This window comes from Parus major, chromosome 7, assembly GCF_001522545.3.
Source record: "Parus major isolate Abel chromosome 7, Parus_major1.1, whole genome shotgun sequence".
Taxonomy (NCBI): domain Eukaryota; kingdom Metazoa; phylum Chordata; class Aves; order Passeriformes; family Paridae; genus Parus; species Parus major.
In genome coordinates this window covers 32,784,516-32,801,953 of record NC_031776.1, presented here as the reverse complement: position 1 = coordinate 32,801,953, position 17,438 = coordinate 32,784,516, and the positions used below count along the sequence as shown (strand labels likewise).

The 17,438-nt window shown below is 34.8% G+C and overlaps 1 protein-coding gene across 4 annotated transcripts in view; it reads left to right on the top strand.

The window, feature by feature from the left end:
* LRP1B (LDL receptor related protein 1B) overlaps positions 1–17,438 on the top strand; it is a 620,609-nt gene that overhangs the window by 434,684 nt on the left and 168,487 nt on the right. For all 4 annotated transcript variants that reach the window (XM_015635304.2, XM_033516047.1, XM_033516046.1 and 1 more), the window contains 6 exons: positions 4,807–5,004; positions 5,689–5,893; positions 8,314–8,478; positions 8,997–9,241; positions 15,562–15,693; positions 16,877–17,104. In XM_015635304.2, coding sequence (XP_015490790.1) covers positions 4,807–5,004; positions 5,689–5,893; positions 8,314–8,478; positions 8,997–9,241; positions 15,562–15,693; positions 16,877–17,104 — 1,173 coding nt within the window. The remainder of the gene's footprint in view (positions 1–4,806; positions 5,005–5,688; positions 5,894–8,313; positions 8,479–8,996; positions 9,242–15,561; positions 15,694–16,876; positions 17,105–17,438) is intronic.

Here is a 17,438-nt window from a genome sequence, read left to right as displayed (position 1 = left end):
ATTGTCTTTTGTTTATCTGGATATTTCACAATTCAGTAAATGTGATTAGGAGATTCTTTATTTATTCTTACTCTGCAGTGATTGTTGTTAAATTTCTTGTTTTATGTCAGGGCTTTGGTCTGGTTCTCAATGATTTTTGATCAATCTGATTTGTTATATTATGGACTGAAAAAAGTGCATTCTTACTGGGTTAGAGAAAAGAAAAGATTAAAAGGATTTAAGACAGTGTTAGCAATTCATATGAGGAAAACTTGAAACAAACTTTAAACAAAATTTGGTAGAAATGACCAATATTTGGAAACTAAATGGAGAAAAGAAGTGAAGTATCCTCACTTGTGCTATTAAATAAGAAAAGTGAGACTACAGTTTCTCATGTTTCTTAAGCCCATGAGATATTTCTGCTTAATGTTTACTGATGTTGGTGAGAATCTGAAGTTACAAATTGATTTCTCCTGATTTTTTTTCAAGGAATGTAATATTAAATATATGATCTGAGACCTGTGATGTCAGCTGATATAAAGAAAAATGATACTTTTCTTTACAAACTGTAATGATTCTACCCTAATGCCTTCAAAGCTGTGACAAAATTATTCCATATTAAATATGGCATGTGCTTTTAGAGGCAGAAATCATCCTGGCCCTTTTCAGTTGATGTAATTCAAAAGGCACAGGAAGTTCTCTGGAGGACAGATCCTCTGACACTTCAGTTGTTGACTGTGTGAAGGGCATTTTAGGAAAGTGAGAACAATTTTGGTTCCTTTTGTGAATCTGTGAGACTCAAAATGTCCCCATCATTTAAGTCTCTGGGCATGAGATCTTGAATGAACTTAGAAAAGCAAAAACTTTTATATAATACTGTTTCAAATAAAGTTCAAAGTGACCTTATGAAGATAAGCTGTCCCCCAAATGCCAAACTACTATTTCAGTAATTTCAGTTGTTATGGAGTAATTCTTAGAACAGCCATAGTGATTTCAGATGCCTTGAACCAGGAGTAGGTGTGTATTCTATTAGAACAGTAATTTATAATCTGTTTTTTCCAGAAGAAAAAAAAAATAAATTACTCAGAAGAAAATGAGAATGTTGTCCTTTAGGCTTTTTTTTCCCTATCTGAAATAGCATTTTCCTATGTATAAGAAACATTTCACAAGTACACAGCAATGACATGTAACGTTAGTATGCGACAAGTTTTCAGAATATGGTAAAACTTTTATTTGTGAGCCCATTAGAATGGGAGTATGAGTGCTGAAAATCTGGGAATTCTATAATTTTTCAACTGAAAAACCTTTTTTTCAACTGACCAGTTCTTCCCTTTCCATTTTCTTTTTCAAAGCCTTTTTTAGTTTCCTCTGTTGTATCTCATTTCTACTTATGTTGTCTTCATTTCTTGAGGGTTTTAAGTGTTGTTTTTTTCTCCTCCAGAGTTTCTTCACTTCCCCTGTCTCTTGTTTTTGTCTGTTTTGCTTGTTGATGTCCTGGCATTGTTACATTACTGACTTCCCAAACATTAAATGTTTCCTTAGATTTAAATTTGTATTGATTGAGCCAAGAATGTGTTACAGAGCTCCCTTATTCAGATAGAAAGTCAATACAAATTACATGTTTTCATATTTATGTTCCTGGTTTCTCTTGGAACACACTTCAAAATAAGTTGTGCTGATATATTTCATTTGGTCTTTAAAATGATAATAAGCATTCAGGAAAAAACAAAAAAATACTACTCTTAAGATATATTTAAATTTCATGTTTATATTCCACCTTTTAGATTTTGGTATAATAAATGTTAGATGAGTTCAGAAACAGTTTAAAATTGACAGTCAGCCTTTTCTAAACAGTGGAAACTGTTATATCTCTTCATCTATATATCTATATATCTATATCCTTAAAAAAAAAAAGAGGTTGAAGTGTCTGTTTGATCTGTCTTAGCTGGTTTGAAACTCAATTTTGTTATAATTTCCAAATACCTTTCAATACCAAAATGGAGAGGGGAATAGTTCAATCCTTTCTGAGCTGGATCAAACTTTTCATTAAAGTTTTTTTCATAATCTTTATGAAGTTATTGGGGTTTTTTTGCGGTAATTTTCATAAAAACACAGTGTAGATTCTTGCTGTGCTGCTGTTGATGCAGTAACCTTCAATCAAACAATTAGGTTCAGTCAGAATTTTTCCTAAGAAAGCATTTTAAATTTAACCCACTGAAAAATGTGAAACATTATTCTTTATGGAGTCATCTGATGTCATTGTTTAGGCAGTTTTCTTCAGAGAGGTTTTTACTGTTTTCTATGTAATTTATACTTTGTTTGTATCATATATTTTATATGCTAGCCTTTCTGGAAAAATGTTTGAGGTATTTACGAAATCAGAAAAATCATACATTTCTGTACTTTTTCTGACAAATTGCTAACAGTTAATTTTCCTGAAAGTTGTAAAGAATATAGTCAATAACCACTATATTGATATGAGACTTTGCAGAAATACTTTTAATCAATTTCCAGAATAAAATTTCCTTTCAATTTCTAGAAAATAAATCAGGAAAATAACATCAAATTTTGTGTTTATCAGGTGATGGAAGCATATTTGAAAAAAAGAAATAAATATTTGATTGAGCCTGAAATTTCCAATTCATGGTAATGATGCTGATTTTATAGAGCCATTGAATGGTCAGGTTGGAATGAAGATCAAAGCCTGGCTAATACTGCTGCTGCTTGTCTCCTGTCCAAGACCTTCAGGACATCCTCAGTGCTAAACTCCAAGTTTCCCAGGGGTGAAATGTTTTGTTGACTCAACCCCTGAAGATTTTTTTTGTTTTTCTGGTCTTTCTGAGTATTCCTGGTCCAGTTTAAGCCTTTAATCCTTGCCCTACTTTTGTTATTGATACAGAAAACAGGATTTTTCCCGTTTTCAATTCACAAGCCTTTTATGTCTTAAGGGAATTTTATGTGCTTCCACTCATCATCTCATTCCATTTTTTCAGACTAAACAGTTCCAGATTGTTTGTTCTTCCCTTGCAGGCCATGATTTCTAGACCTTTTGGAGCACCTTGTCCATTTCCTCTTGTATTTCTGTATTGATTCACACTCTTCTTCCACAGCTGTGCTCAGAGGAGGGTACGGTGTTGCAGGCTGCTGTCAGCCAAGCTTAGGGTATTGTGGTGTTTATTTCAATTGTAAATCCTGTCAAGATTTCACTCAACTTTAATCCTTTTCATAAAGATAATTTGCACCGTAGGTTATTTATCTCAAACTGTAATCCCTGTACTTTGAATGAAGAAAGCAATCCAACACATCACTCATTTGTTAGGTTCCATTTTTTTTTTTCCCCATTGTGTTGTTAATTACTGAGAAATAGCCAAAAAGCTACTGGTGAGGATTATGACTTGTGTTCTTATGCATTGGAATTGCCAAAAAACCCCAGAGATCAGTAGCCTCCTGCACAATAGCTGCCAATTTATCAGAATTTGGGAAGTGCCTTTAAAGTGTGTCTCAACTTCAGATAAGTGGTGCTTGTGAAACAGCCACTAATGTCAGTGATCCTGTTCTGCACTAAATTATTTAACCACTGCAGAGCTTTGAAAAATTTGCTTTGCAGAAAGTCATTCACTGCTTTAACAAACAGGAGGGTCATTTGCAAAGTTCAAGGCAGATTGTGAGCAAGTGCTACAAGAGCAGAAACACAGCTCTGCTGAGGTGCCTGATTAGCCCCAAACATGACAGATCATTTAGTCTGGGTGTGCAGTGGGGATCAGGAGAAGATGAGCTGCAGGAGGAAGTGAACAGTGAAGAGTTCAAGTGAATGAGCAAGAGAGAAACTGGGTATTTTCAGAGACTCTCAGGAGCCCTGAGAAGCAGGAATATTGCCTATTGCCATAAACTGCCAATAATCCTTTACATAAATAAGTTTAATTTTATGGAAAGCAAACCTCTGTTTCACCCTAGGAGAAGGAGCTCAAAGTGTTTTGGGGGAAACAACTAGCTCCTCACAGAAAAGGATTGCTGTGAAAAAATATCTGTATCAAAGTGAATATACTGAGTTGATTCAACACTTTATAAAATCCAATTTTTTGTCTTGTTTGTTTTATTAATGCAGCTACTTCCTTGAAAAACCTTTCCTAATCTATGTAAGAACTATAATAAAAACAATCAATTTCATAATATGCTTGACCAGTGCTGATTGTGTTTTACACTTGGATATCAACTCACAGGCACAAATCATGTAGCATAAAGTCATTTACAATGGAAGGAGAAAGTCATTTGTAGCTGGATTTGTGATGACATGTATCACCAAACACATCAAATGCTCATTTTCTTGCTTGTTAGTTTGGCATGAAGGGGTTTTTATGCACTTCAATTGAAAACACAAGGTACACTGTAAATTCAAAAGGTGCTTTATGTATTAGTAAATTGTTTCAGGTGATTGACCTTTGAAACAACGTATATTTTAATGGTTTCTTTTTTCTGAACCTTTTGAGCGGAAGATTTTAAATTTGATAATGTGACTTTTTAAAGCTCTAATTATGGACTCGTTCTGCTAGAGCTACAAAATACAGTTCAATGATTGAGTCTGATATTCCCAAATTTAATGTCTAATATCTCTAGTTTGGATCAAAGATAATGCTAGAAGGGAGAATTAAGAAGTCTGTTGGACTTAAAAAGTAATTGAAAAACTCCTTATCAAAAGATGAATTGTTTTAATCATCTCTTTCTCCTGATAAAGTATTCTGTTGTTCACCTTCTGCTTGTCATTTATACCAATTTGTAGCAATATCTTTTTTTATTATTCCTTTGAAATGTTTAATCTTTGTCTTCCAGATCCATTTGAAGCTTTCATAATTTTTTCTATTCGACACGAGATCAGAAAAATTGATCTTCACAAGCGTGACTACAGCCTCTTAGTTCCTGGCTTAAGAAATACAATAGCCCTGGATTTTCATTTCAGCCAGAGCTTACTCTACTGGACAGATGTGGTGGAGGACAAAATTTACAGGGGCAAGCTCTCTGATACTGGAGGTATGGACTGAATCTTTATTCTCTTAACAGTGAGAGCAGCTGCAGTTACAGGGTGTTAGACCTGATCAGTCCTAACTGAGCTGCCATTCACAGAATCACAATTTATGATGGCATTCTGCCTTTGAAAAGGGGTAGATCAAGGTCGTACTTCATTTCCAGGCAGAAAAAAGACTTTGATAACAGAAGTTTCCTTTTGCAGTATGCTCTAGGGGGAAGAAAATGGCAAATGCAAAGGACTGGTGTTTCTTCCTGGTCCAATGAGTGCAATATTGCTTTATTTATTTTTTTATTTAATTATTTTTGCAGTGAATCTTCACCTTATTAAAAAAGCATAAGAATTTCTCAGATGTCTGATAAATTATCTCCTCTCACTAAGTGGAAGATTCTGCTTCAAAATTTTATAGCATCCAGAAAGACTTTTTCTTTGCTCTGATGACATAACGATGGGCTATAACTCAATATAATCTCATAATATATACAAAATAGTTTTTACAAAATGTTCTTTGTTGAAATGTATGTTCCAGTGCTTTCACCTAAAAGGCAAACTCCAAATAATCCAGAATTCACTCCAAGAACATCTGATAAAATTGTGTATCCGTGTTCACTCTACCAGTCTCTACATTAGTTCTTTAAAAATCTCTTTTTTTTTTTGTTTTCTTTCTTATTTTTTAATTTTTCTTTCAGGTGTTAGCGCCATTGAGGTTGTGGTACAACACGGCCTGGCCACTCCTGAAGGTCTGACTGTAGATTGGATAGCAGGAAACATTTACTGGATAGACAGCAATTTGGACCAAATTGAAGTAGCAAAACTCGATGGCACTTTGAGAACAACGTTAATAGCTGGAGCTATGGAACACCCGAGGGCCATTGCTTTGGATCCCAGATATGGGTAATTATAAATTATAAAAACATTATTTTTCCTTGTTGCAAAATATTTGAAAGGTGTTTAAATGTGATATTTGTTTAATTTCCTTTTTTGCTATGTTATAATTCTAATTTATCTTTGATAGTTCTTGAAAGTATATTTTGAATGATAAAGAATCCATTATTAGTGTGTTTTTTTCTAAGTAAAAAGAGTTAAAAAATGGTAAATGAGGAGATATAGGGATCTTTTTGCTGGGAAATTACTTACCTTGCCATTTTGTTTAATTTATTTTTTTTCAATGTGGATGATAATTGTACTGTTTGGCCTAACATTTCTGTCTGGTTAATGGACAGATTTAGGTGATTCTTGTCACTTAGAGACCAATTGTTTGGTTTTTTGTGGCGTTGGTTTGTTTGGGTTTTTTGCTTTGTTTAGTTTAGCTTTTGTTTTTGTTGTTTTGTTTGGATTTTTGGTGTCTTGTTTTTGGTTTTGTTTTTTGTGGGAGTATAAAAATACTGCTTAGATGTTACTGGAAGCCTAATGGCTGAGTGAGGTAATTCCATGTTTTGTGTTTGGTTTTCATCTCTAAAGAGAAGATAGTGCTTGCCAGCTCCAGTCAGTATTTTTTCTAACTATTCATTAGGGGTATGCTATAAAGCAGAATATTATGTATATTCAGTAGCTCCTCTTCCCAAAATTATTGCTCTTTCACAGAGGGGAAAAAAATCCATTCAGAAAAAACAAACAAAACAACATTCAGAAAAACACAATAAAAGTGACAAGCCACCAACCACAAATTAAATGTGGCCAAAAATAACACAACAGAGCTGTTTTCAAAATCATGATATTTAATTTTGTTTAGGAATTTTCTATGGTCTGTCATGTGTTTTCACTGACTATTTTTCTCAGAAATAAAGCTGTGAACATAAAAATAAAAATTGATAAGGGTCAGAAATTCTGAGACCTAAACTGTGAATTAGGATGTACGTGCTTTAATGATTGAGGCTTTTGCCCTCTCAATGAAGACGTTAGAAATCTTATTTACAGAGTGCATCGCTTATCTATAAAGATCTTTAAAAAGAGGCATCCTGTTGGCAGAAAAATTGGCAGAGAAGTTGTTCAAATTAAATGGTTAGGAGGAAAAAATAAATCAAATCACTGCTCTTCTTGAAACTGAAGGCTTAATCTGCCTTTTGAAGGGCTAGAAGCAATTGATGCTCCTTTATGTTAGAAGTCAGGAAAGAAAAAAATCTTTAAACATAGACAGGAGTAGCTCCTAATCCTTTCCCAGATGGATATGAATAAACACTGGTGATTCAAGGAAAAGGTTTGTGTTAGGAGTGTGTTCCTGTACCCCAGGAGAGGCAGAGCTGCAGTGGGGCTGAGCAGGTGTTCTCAGTCCACACACAAACACAGTAAACATGTAAATATTACACATGTAAAATGTAAAATAAACATCCCTGGCCCAGTCTGCACCAACAGGACTCAGAACTGAGGCAGGTAAACCACACAAGTGGGCTCATCCTGTGAACCTCCTGGCTGTTAAGGTGGAAGGTCTTTTAGTGGGAAATACAAAAACTTGTCAGAAGTTTCTCTGCAGTTTGGCTCTTTGCAGTTACCTCTTTACAACTAACTACAAGTTTTCCTATCAAAAGTATAATTTTCCTTTAACAAGTCTGTGTGTTGTTGAAAGTTCAGTACTCTAAGAACAATTAGAACAATTAGAGTTTATTTATGTCTTCCTGGTGATGCTTCCTCTGTTAGTTTGTTATTTAACAAGGCACTTGTTTTGTTATAACAATGAAAGTTCTCCTTATTGGAAAAACATTGGAGATGGTACAAAACAGAGAGAGATGACAAAAACTCCTGTCTTTGAAGTTTTCTTAACAAGTGTAATCTGTATAAAATTCATTAGTGACATACCAAAATCCAGGGGTCTTCATTAGAACACTCTTAAGAGCAGCTGAAAATCTCTCATTTAGCCTGTTCCTTGATCCATGCTACCTCAAATCACCTTTCTTCCCATTCTCCCCTCCCCATCCTTCTTATCCGTGGATTGCTTTCAAAGGCTCTCATTATAGTTCCTTTTAATGAGCTGGGTTCCTAATTATAGAGGGAAGACAAGGCAAGCTGCCACTGTATAAATGGACATGGAAGAGGGAATGTTATTAAAGCCCTAGGTTCTTTTTTTTTAAAAAAAAAGAAACTTAAAATAAGTTCTTTATTTTCATGATGGCTCTAAAACTAAAAATGAAATATTATCTCCATGCTACCCAAAGGAATTTATATAAGGACCCAAAGTGATCTATGTTTAATCCTTTCATTTAAAGTATGTAAATGGTTGAACCTTTTTTCCAACTGTTGTCTCATAAACCACTTCAGATTTTGCTTCACGCTTTAATATTTTCTTCTATCCCACTCTCTTTTCCTCTTCCTCTCACCAGAATTCTGTTTTGGACAGACTGGGATGCAAATTTCCCTCGCATTGAATCCGCTTCCATGAGCGGAGCAGAGAGGAAGATCATCTACAAGGATATGGATACTGGAGCCTGGCCCAATGGCCTCACCGTGGATCACTTCGAAAAAAGAATAGTGTGGACAGATGCCAGGTAAAGTGCTGACAGAATCCTTGTGTCACTGAGAATTCCTCTTTCCTCCATGCAGAAATGTGAACTGCAGTCTAACTGGAATGTAGCTGTGGACATAAAGAGCCCCAGGCAGGCACGTGTATAATATGTACATTTATTTAATTCATAATCCAGCTGCAGGATCAGCCGTGGTCCTGGCTCCCTGTGCCTTTCCATGTGTCCTCCCTGACACTCATCCATGCAAGGCACAAATTAGTTCATTATTTTTTAAGTTCATTCTGAAAGAAAACCGAATTTTCTGTTGTATTTCTCACAGCATTGAGGTAAATTAAAGCATTATACAAGCCAGTATTTCAGATATCTAGTTAAATAAATAATATGAATTTAATCATCTATGAAGTTAATGATTGCACTGCAAAAATTCTTTGGTCTTGCCACTCTTACAGAGGAAGATTTTTACACATTTTGCCCAATGTCATAATGGTTGTGTGATTTTTATTTTATTTTTACATAATCTTAAATTTGGGGTTGTCTTGTAGATCGGATGCCATTTATTCTGCATTGTATGATGGAACCAGCATGATAGAGATTATACGGGGTCACGAATATCTTTCTCACCCTTTTGCTGTTTCTTTGTATGGGAGTGAAGTTTATTGGACAGATTGGAGGACCAATACCCTCGCCAAAGCCAATAAATGGACTGGCCAAAATGTCAGTGTAATACAAAAAACAAGTGCTCAGCCATTTGATCTCCAGATTTATCACCCAAGTCGTCAGCCACAAGGTGAATATTTATAGAATAATTTATTACTGAGGGGGGAAATAAGTATTCTTTTTATATATAAATATCTGTATTATTAACAGAATAATTAATTGTTCTTCCTCTGAGGGGGGAAATCCATATCCCTTTCATATATAAACATCTGTATATTATTTTGCCTTGAACTGTTGTATTCAGCACTAGATGAGGTCAAAAGCACACAACCCATGTGGCAGAAGTTTTTATGGGGTACATATATATATAAATAGATATATAAATTAGGATGTAGCATTCAAAATATCAGTGCTAAAAAAAAGAAATCAGTAAGGTTTTGGGGTTTTTTTTGTGAGATATTACAAAAACCAGTGATTATTTTGTACATAAACATTGGAAAGTGAAAAAGAACACTGGAGGATGACCACTAGTTAGTTACAGAATCTTCCATGTCCTCTGGATAAATTTCAGCTTTCTTGGCAAGAAGTTGATGTTAATGCAATATTATTTTAGAATTTATCTCATGAATATTTGCTGTTGTTCTTGTTTGTTTGTTTGTTTTTTTAAATATGGAGAAGTAATATTTTGTTTTTCTTCTCATCCAGGGTTTGTAGTGCTCAGTAAGGCACTTAGACTTTTATGTTAGTAGGTTTTGACCAGTCTTGATTTGAAAACTTCAAATCCTGACAATTTTTGGATGGCTGTGTAAATGTACTGGAACCCAATTCTGCATTAGTTCTGCACAGAAAACCTATGGCTAAAGCTCTAATGTGAATGAGCAAGTAAAATTCTCACTGCACACTCGAAAACAAAAGATTTGAGGAATATTCTCTACCAGCACATGGAATAAAGGAAAAGCAATGAGTTACCACTCATCATTTGTTAGTGTGCCCAAACATGGTGACAGCTGTGACCTCTCAATATTGTGACATAAATTGTCAGGATACATTCTTTTCATGCTTTTATTTTGAAATAATAACGAATGTATATTGAAGATGAATGCTTCTGGTTTTCAGTGGATGTCAAGTCCCTTGGAATTCATCACTTTCTGAAATAAGCAACTTATTTCCCTTCTTCAGAATTTACTTTTTGGGGCAGGGTACCATTCTAAGGTGTTGTTTGACTTGTGCTTAAGATAATACATATGCCCAGCTAGATAAATAGAGGTGGAGAAAATATGCATATCTTCACACACCTTTAAATAAGTTTTTTCTTATTTTTTTTCCATTTTGTTTCATTTCAGGTTTTTGGGTGTTTTTGTTTGTTTGGGGGTTTTTTGGCAATCTTCTTTTAATTGGTCCCCTCCTGAACTTTGGGATTTGTGTTCCATATTTGGTGTTTCTAGAGCAGCAGTATAGCTGCTATTTGCCTTTTCTTGCTGTCAGAAAAAGAACAACTACTTTTCTGTTTGGACTGGGGCCAGACAGCATCTTCAGAGGGATTCTGTAGCCCAGGGAGACATCAGGCAGTATTCCACAGCCACAGATATCTCGGCCTCCAGGCAAGTAAAAGCTGCAGGAGAGTCTTCAGTTGTTTTTTGACAAAATCAAGAAGTTCAAGGATCAAGTTGTGTAATTGCAGTTTTTATTTTATGATGTAGAAAGCACTGGATTTTGATTTATGATTGGCCTTCTGGGTTAGCTCTAATTGTCTTCCAGCAGAAGCAATTTCTTTCACCAAGTCTGCAGTACCTTTTCATTTGAGCTAAAGAAATTGTGATGCTGCCTGATTACTTGTTAATTTTTCCTTTGAATTTGTAGCTATTTTGCAATAAATGAACAAGTCAGAGTGCAGGTTAGAATCCTAAAATAAAATTAAGAGTAGATTTACACTGTGCATTGTCAGTATGAATAGAGCACTGCAGGATGAGCATTTTGTGTTTTCATCTCCATCTGGGTCACCTACGTGGGTGAAAGTTTATTAGCTTTTAATTTATATCAAGGAAGTTATTTTTGATTGAAACAAAGTAGAGCAGACCTAAATAAATTCTTGTAGCCTAAAGCTACATTATTTGAGTCAATCTAGGCCAGATGCTAATTTAAGGCAGTGAAGTTCAAGTGAGATATTTGTATGGATGGTAAATTCAGCTGTCAGTGAACCACAGGGGACTGAGGAAGGTTTGTCCCCTAATTCAGAATATTCTCAGGAATGTGAGCTTGAGGCCCACTCATCCTCCCAGAATCAGATCTGTGTCAGGAGTGCAGTTACAATGGCAAACACAGCGTTTCTAGGAAGATTTTTAAAATTATTTTCAACTACCATTGTATTTTAAAAATGCACTTGCCGCAAAGAACAAGGTGTATTTTAGTCACGAGAAGTTGTAGCAGTGCCCAACTGAGGATAGTGATAAGAGGGGTAAATATAGAGCATTGGAAGGATCACAGCTTGAAAACACAAAGCTGTGAATTTCTCATGTCGCCTTTTTTTTTTTTTTTCTTTTTCCTTTCTCCATTTCTCCAGGGTTTTTGATTTGAATTAAAATTTAAAACCAAACACATGGCTATGACATTATTTTTCTTTCTGCAGATTAAATTTTTATTTAGAAATCAGGACAAACAGTATAAATCAGGACAAACAGTATAATAACAACTGTTAAATATAAAGTATATTGGTACCACTGGGCTCTTTTTGTAATTAAAAAATGAACATTTAACTTCATAGCAGTGTTTTGTTGCAATATTCTATTGAGGCCCAGATTTCCTGCTGTTTAAAATAATAAACTTTTATAGAAATGTAGCTTATGACAAGGAGAACTAAAAGAAGTATTACTTTGAGGTCTTATCTCAACCTTGTATATGTTGTTTTTACGTCAAAACTAGAACAAAGTTTGGTATATTTATTATAAATAATGCAAAATGTTTATACAAATATTTATATATTATTATTTTACTTATATATTTATTGTATATATTAACATATGTTTTTCTGAGTTTTATCAAGAACTGTGCTTGGTTCTAAGATATTCCTGTTTATTTAATTTCATGGTGAATATCTAAGTTTTTATACTGACTAATTTTTGAAGTGAATGCTTAAAAACTGAAACAGAGTGATTAGAAAAATGAATATTTACTTTAGAACTTTCATATCCAATCAGTCCTAACCTGCAAATTTCAAAGATCAGTGCTAAAATAATCAGATATAATCAAGCTTTAACTTGGCTGAGTACTTTTGGCCTTAGGAAAAGCAATTCCATTGGAAGTATTGGCAGTGAGCAGAGGATTAGATCTGTAACTGGTTTTAAATATGAGTAGGAATCGATTGTCAGCAATTTGAAAGCACCTTTTGATGCGACTGTAGTGCAGATATTTGAAGGTTTAGGCTGAATTCAAACATTTTGTGCACTGTTAAAGTGTGAGATCAAACTTTGTCTCACTAAAATCTGGAGCCACGGAGGGACAAGCTCAATATAAAGTTAATGCAGGGGATAAGTTTGCCATAGGAAATAGATATTGAAGTGTTGTCAGAGTAAGTGTTCATTTGTCAGCTGGTGATGGAACGTCTGGAGGGGTTGTTTTTAAGGGTTACTGGTCAAGAAAAATAAGTATTTTGTTAAAATGAAGTTTTAGAGAGCAGTCAAGAAGCAATGTGACGACAGTGACATGTGTATATCTGTGCACAGCACTGTGAGAGAAACAGATTGACAAGCAATCAGCAGTGGAAATCAATCAAATAATGAAAAAGGCTGTTCAGTCATGGAAAATGCCAGTTCTGTGGCTGGCTGTGATCAAAAGGAAAATAGATTGGTGGAAATGATTGGGAAAGGAATAAAGCAGCACAGGTAGTGAACTGTGATGCTGCATAAATCCGTATCACCCCCACAGCTGGAATACTCACACAGATCATACACAGCACATCAAGAAAGCCTGAAAGGCTGATCAAGAGTATGGGACAGGTTTTGGTCTGGGGACAGGTTGGCTGATGCTGTTGGAAATACCATTTATAGACAGGCTTCTCTATGGTGGCAGTCTGTGAAATCAGAAATGGCACAGAAAAGGTGAGAAACAAATGCTCATGAGGTTATTCACAGTAGAAACAGAAGTGTTAGAATGAGCACAAGAATATCAAAAAAAGCCAAATTTTTGAGAATCAGAGCAATAACAATGTGCCCTCAGGAGAATTAGTTTTTATTGGGAAATAAAGAGCAGGCTTAGCTGTTATTCAGTGCAAGCAGTATGAATATGAAAGGAATATATAAATATGTGCTGCTAGAAGTAATGGTACTTTACTCCTAGAGTTGTGCATTCATGTGGAAACAAACACATCTGCTTTATAACACTTCTTTTTTCCACCAATTTCCAGAATTTTCCACAAATTTCCAATTTTGTGTTCTGTGGAAGAGTTGTGCTGTGAACAGAACACGAATTGCACTGACTCCTCTTGGTGGATGCTTGGAGCACCCTTGAACTACAACACTCTCTTTAAAATGATCATTAACCAGCATATCTTTTACTATTTGTTTTCTTCTCTTTGTCTTTCTTTTTAAATTCTATATATTCCATTCCATGCAGCACTACTTGCATGGAAAGACAATACAGGGATTACTTATTCTTAGGCCCAAAGTAAATCCTTGTCACAGATGGCTGTATGCAGAGAGGTTGAAATTTCACAGAAATTATTGCTCTGTATTGGCAAATAAATGAAAGGAAAAACTTCTCTGCAAAACAAATTTTTGGAGTCTTGCAGCACCTGTGGAAAAAATGCCCAAAAAAATTGCAGGAGGTTGAATCTCTAACTGGTCTCCTGAGATTCTGTACAACATAAATAATATTCACAGTATTTTCCAAACCCTAAGTTGTGTTTTGTTTCTGATACTTCGTAAGGATAGATGACTTCAATTTACTCATAGTGTATTAATAATTGGAAAGGCTCCCTGAGCCTCATTAACTTCACTGTCTTTTCTTCAACTTCACATATTTTTTTTGTCTTCCACATGGAGTTGTGAACTTATTACAAGAGATCACCTCAAATTTTGTCTCAGTGTCCCTATTGATGTAAGAAAACTGATGTTAAATAAACATTTCTCTATTTTATTTTCTGGGAAAGGCTGAGTGGCCTCCAGTGTGCCAGCACTTAAAAGGGCCAAATTGGATGATTTTATAGGAAAAAAGTAAAAGCCTGTGGTTTTTGTTGTTGTTGGGTTTTTTAATAGAATGATGGCTACAATTATAATTAACCTGTTTTTCCAAGAGTTTGAAAGCTTCTTTCTTCCCACAGTACAGGTTAGACAAGTAATCAGTTAAAGGATTCAGGAACTGCTGGATAAATTTCAGGAAGTGTGCACTGGTGGAAAAAATAATGGTTCAATGAAGCAAACTTTGTCTGGAAATTTTGGTACTTGAGTTTGAGCTAAATTTTATTTTTTAAGGAAATTCATATATTAGGTTGCTGTGGTTATCTAATTACTTCTACTGCAGCTTAGCACAACATTAGAGGAATACATTGTGCACTAATTGGTTTTATTAATTATATGTTTGTCTTTAAGTCAGTCAATCCCACTTCCTTTTTCATCAATGTTAATTTTCAAAAGGTTTTTTTTTTTTACAAAGGGAGGAGTCAACATTACTTTCTGTTCATGCTTGAAATGTCTCTTCAGCAGTGCTCTGGAGCTTTAGTGTTTATAACAAGGAATGAAGATAATAAGAATGATTTCCAAGTTTTGTAAGACTAAGGGGTCTTCTCTGGTCAACTTTCTTCCTGCTCTTTAAAGCAGTTTTAGCACATCTTATTCAATCAGTGACCTATAGGAAGCAACTTGTGAAAACCTACACTTAGGAGAGGTTTTCTTTGAGAAAAGTAGAAATACTTTGCTGTGGTTTTTTTGTGTGGTTTTTTTTCTCCCTTACAGATTCTCTTTGTGTGTTAGATTTCCAACTAATATTCTAGTAGAGAAATCATATTGAGAGGAAACATTGAATTCACCATAGTTCATCTCATAATCTAAACTTTGACTATTGCTTTCACACAATTAAATCTGTTCTTCAGGTCCTCATCACATTGACATCTTTTTTAATTCCATGTGTCTTGATTAGGAGTGTAAGATTTAAATCTTATGAAAGGGCTGCAAAATTAATGTCTCCCTGGGAAAATTATACCCAGTTGCTTCCTAAAGTTACAATTATAAACTGTGGCTGCCTTAACAATATATATATATATATATATATATATAAAATATATATATTCTTGGACTAGAGTTGAATATTAGCTTATAAAAAATGAGTAGAGCACAAACTCAGTTAATCACTTAGACTGGGTTTGTCTTCAGACAGAATTTTTCCCTTCTCACGACTGTTTGACAAACCTGAATTTTAACAAGTTTTTACATTTTGTGTGTTTCAATTATTGTGTTTTAGCTCCCAACCCGTGTGCTGCTAACGAGGGCAAGGGTCCCTGCTCTCACATGTGTCTGATCAATCACAACAGAAGTGCTGCCTGTGCCTGTCCACACCTGATGAAACTGTCTTCAGACAAAAAAACATGTTATGGTAAGTTTTCCTCCCACAGCCTGGCAATTGCATTGATTTTAGAGTCAATGGGCAAATTAATGTTAAAAATAAAATCTCTGCAGTGCTTTCTAGTGGTGTATTTTAAAGAAGAATCTGCTTTTTTTGAGAACTGATGAGTTGTTCTAATAGTTGAGGTCTGTGGTGTTTTGATATTTGCTGCCACAGCTGTTTCTTTGTGCTGCTGGTGTGTGAGATATGTTCATAAAATTTATCTCTGCAAAACAGAAAGCTTTATACTGAAACGTGCATCATCCCAACATTCTGAGTCAGGTAAGCTGAATAACAAAAAGATGCTTAATAGCTTAAATCTCTACCTGCTCTAGAGTTGTCTTAGCTTCATTTTCAAGGATTAAAAAACAAAGGGTAAATATTAGAAGTGCATCCTTGCAGGGGAATTTTATAAAAAACTGCAATACACACTTTTAAGCTCCAAAAGCCCTTGAAATGTCAAATAATTGTGCGTATTATCTATAAAACCTTGTACTAAATTATCCTTTTTGCTGTTGATTAATAGCATTCAAGAAATAGAAAAGAAAATAATAGTTTGGCATGTCAGAGATAGTGCAGGGGAAAAAAGGTTACTTTTACTCTTCATTTGCAGGCACTTGCTCGAATCATTCAGTTTTGAGATTAAAAAGAGAGCTCTGCTTTGCCTTTAATTTATCATCCTTCTTCACTAGTGGAGGTGTAAATTAGAGCAACCAATTTGCCCTTTTTGTTCCAGCTCTTTGCTTTTCACTGCTCACACTCTTGCTGTTTGCAAAACTTCCCTTTTACAGTGAATCTGATATCCTGAGATACCAAATGTTAATATCTTTTATGATGTGCAGGTGAAACAGGATTTGTTTGAGTGGACTAAAGAGGGTAAAATGTTTAAAATAACATTTTCAAAATTTTTTATTTCACACTCATAAGACCATATTGTTTTAGTGGCATAGTAACAATGTCCAATATACAGAATTCTTATATTTTTCTGTGATTTTTATGCTTTGTAACATTACTTCTCAAGTGTCACTAGGCTGCAGGCTTTCAGGAGATCTTTAACCACTCATATATAAACACAATTTATGCATTTGTCAAGTGATGTCAAATGACTGACTTTGATTTCTGTCAGAGATGTTGTGAGGAAGATGAGGAATGATGTTTTCCCTTTTTCTAACAGAAAGAAAGAAGTTTCTTCTTTATGCAAGGCGTTCAGAAATAAGAGGGGTGGATATAGAGAACCCCTATTTCAACTTCATCACAGCCTTCACTGTTCCTGACATTGATGATGTGACAGTCATAGATTTTGATGCTGTTGAGGAGCGTTTATACTGGACTGATGTGAAAACACAGACCATCAAACGGGCCTTCATCAACGGGACTGGCTTAGAAACCATCATTTCAAGAGGTAAACAGCATAGCATTGAAGTGAAAATACCTCCTTCTAGGTAAATGTGTGTTATGAGCATGCTAAAATAGGAGCATGCAAGTCCTGGATATGCATTCCTTGCCCTGGTATTGGATAATTGATCTAAACAATAAGCAAACAGAATTTTCTTTAGGATTCTAGTTCACTTTATTGATTCATAATTCAATTTTATGTAAACAAATTGGAATGTAATTTTGCATTGATTTTGTACAAGATTGAAATATGTAGCAAAAAAAAGGAGGCTAATGTCTTGAAGGTAGCAAGAATAAAGATAAAAAACAGAAAAAGCACTGTATCCTGGCATAGCTTTGCA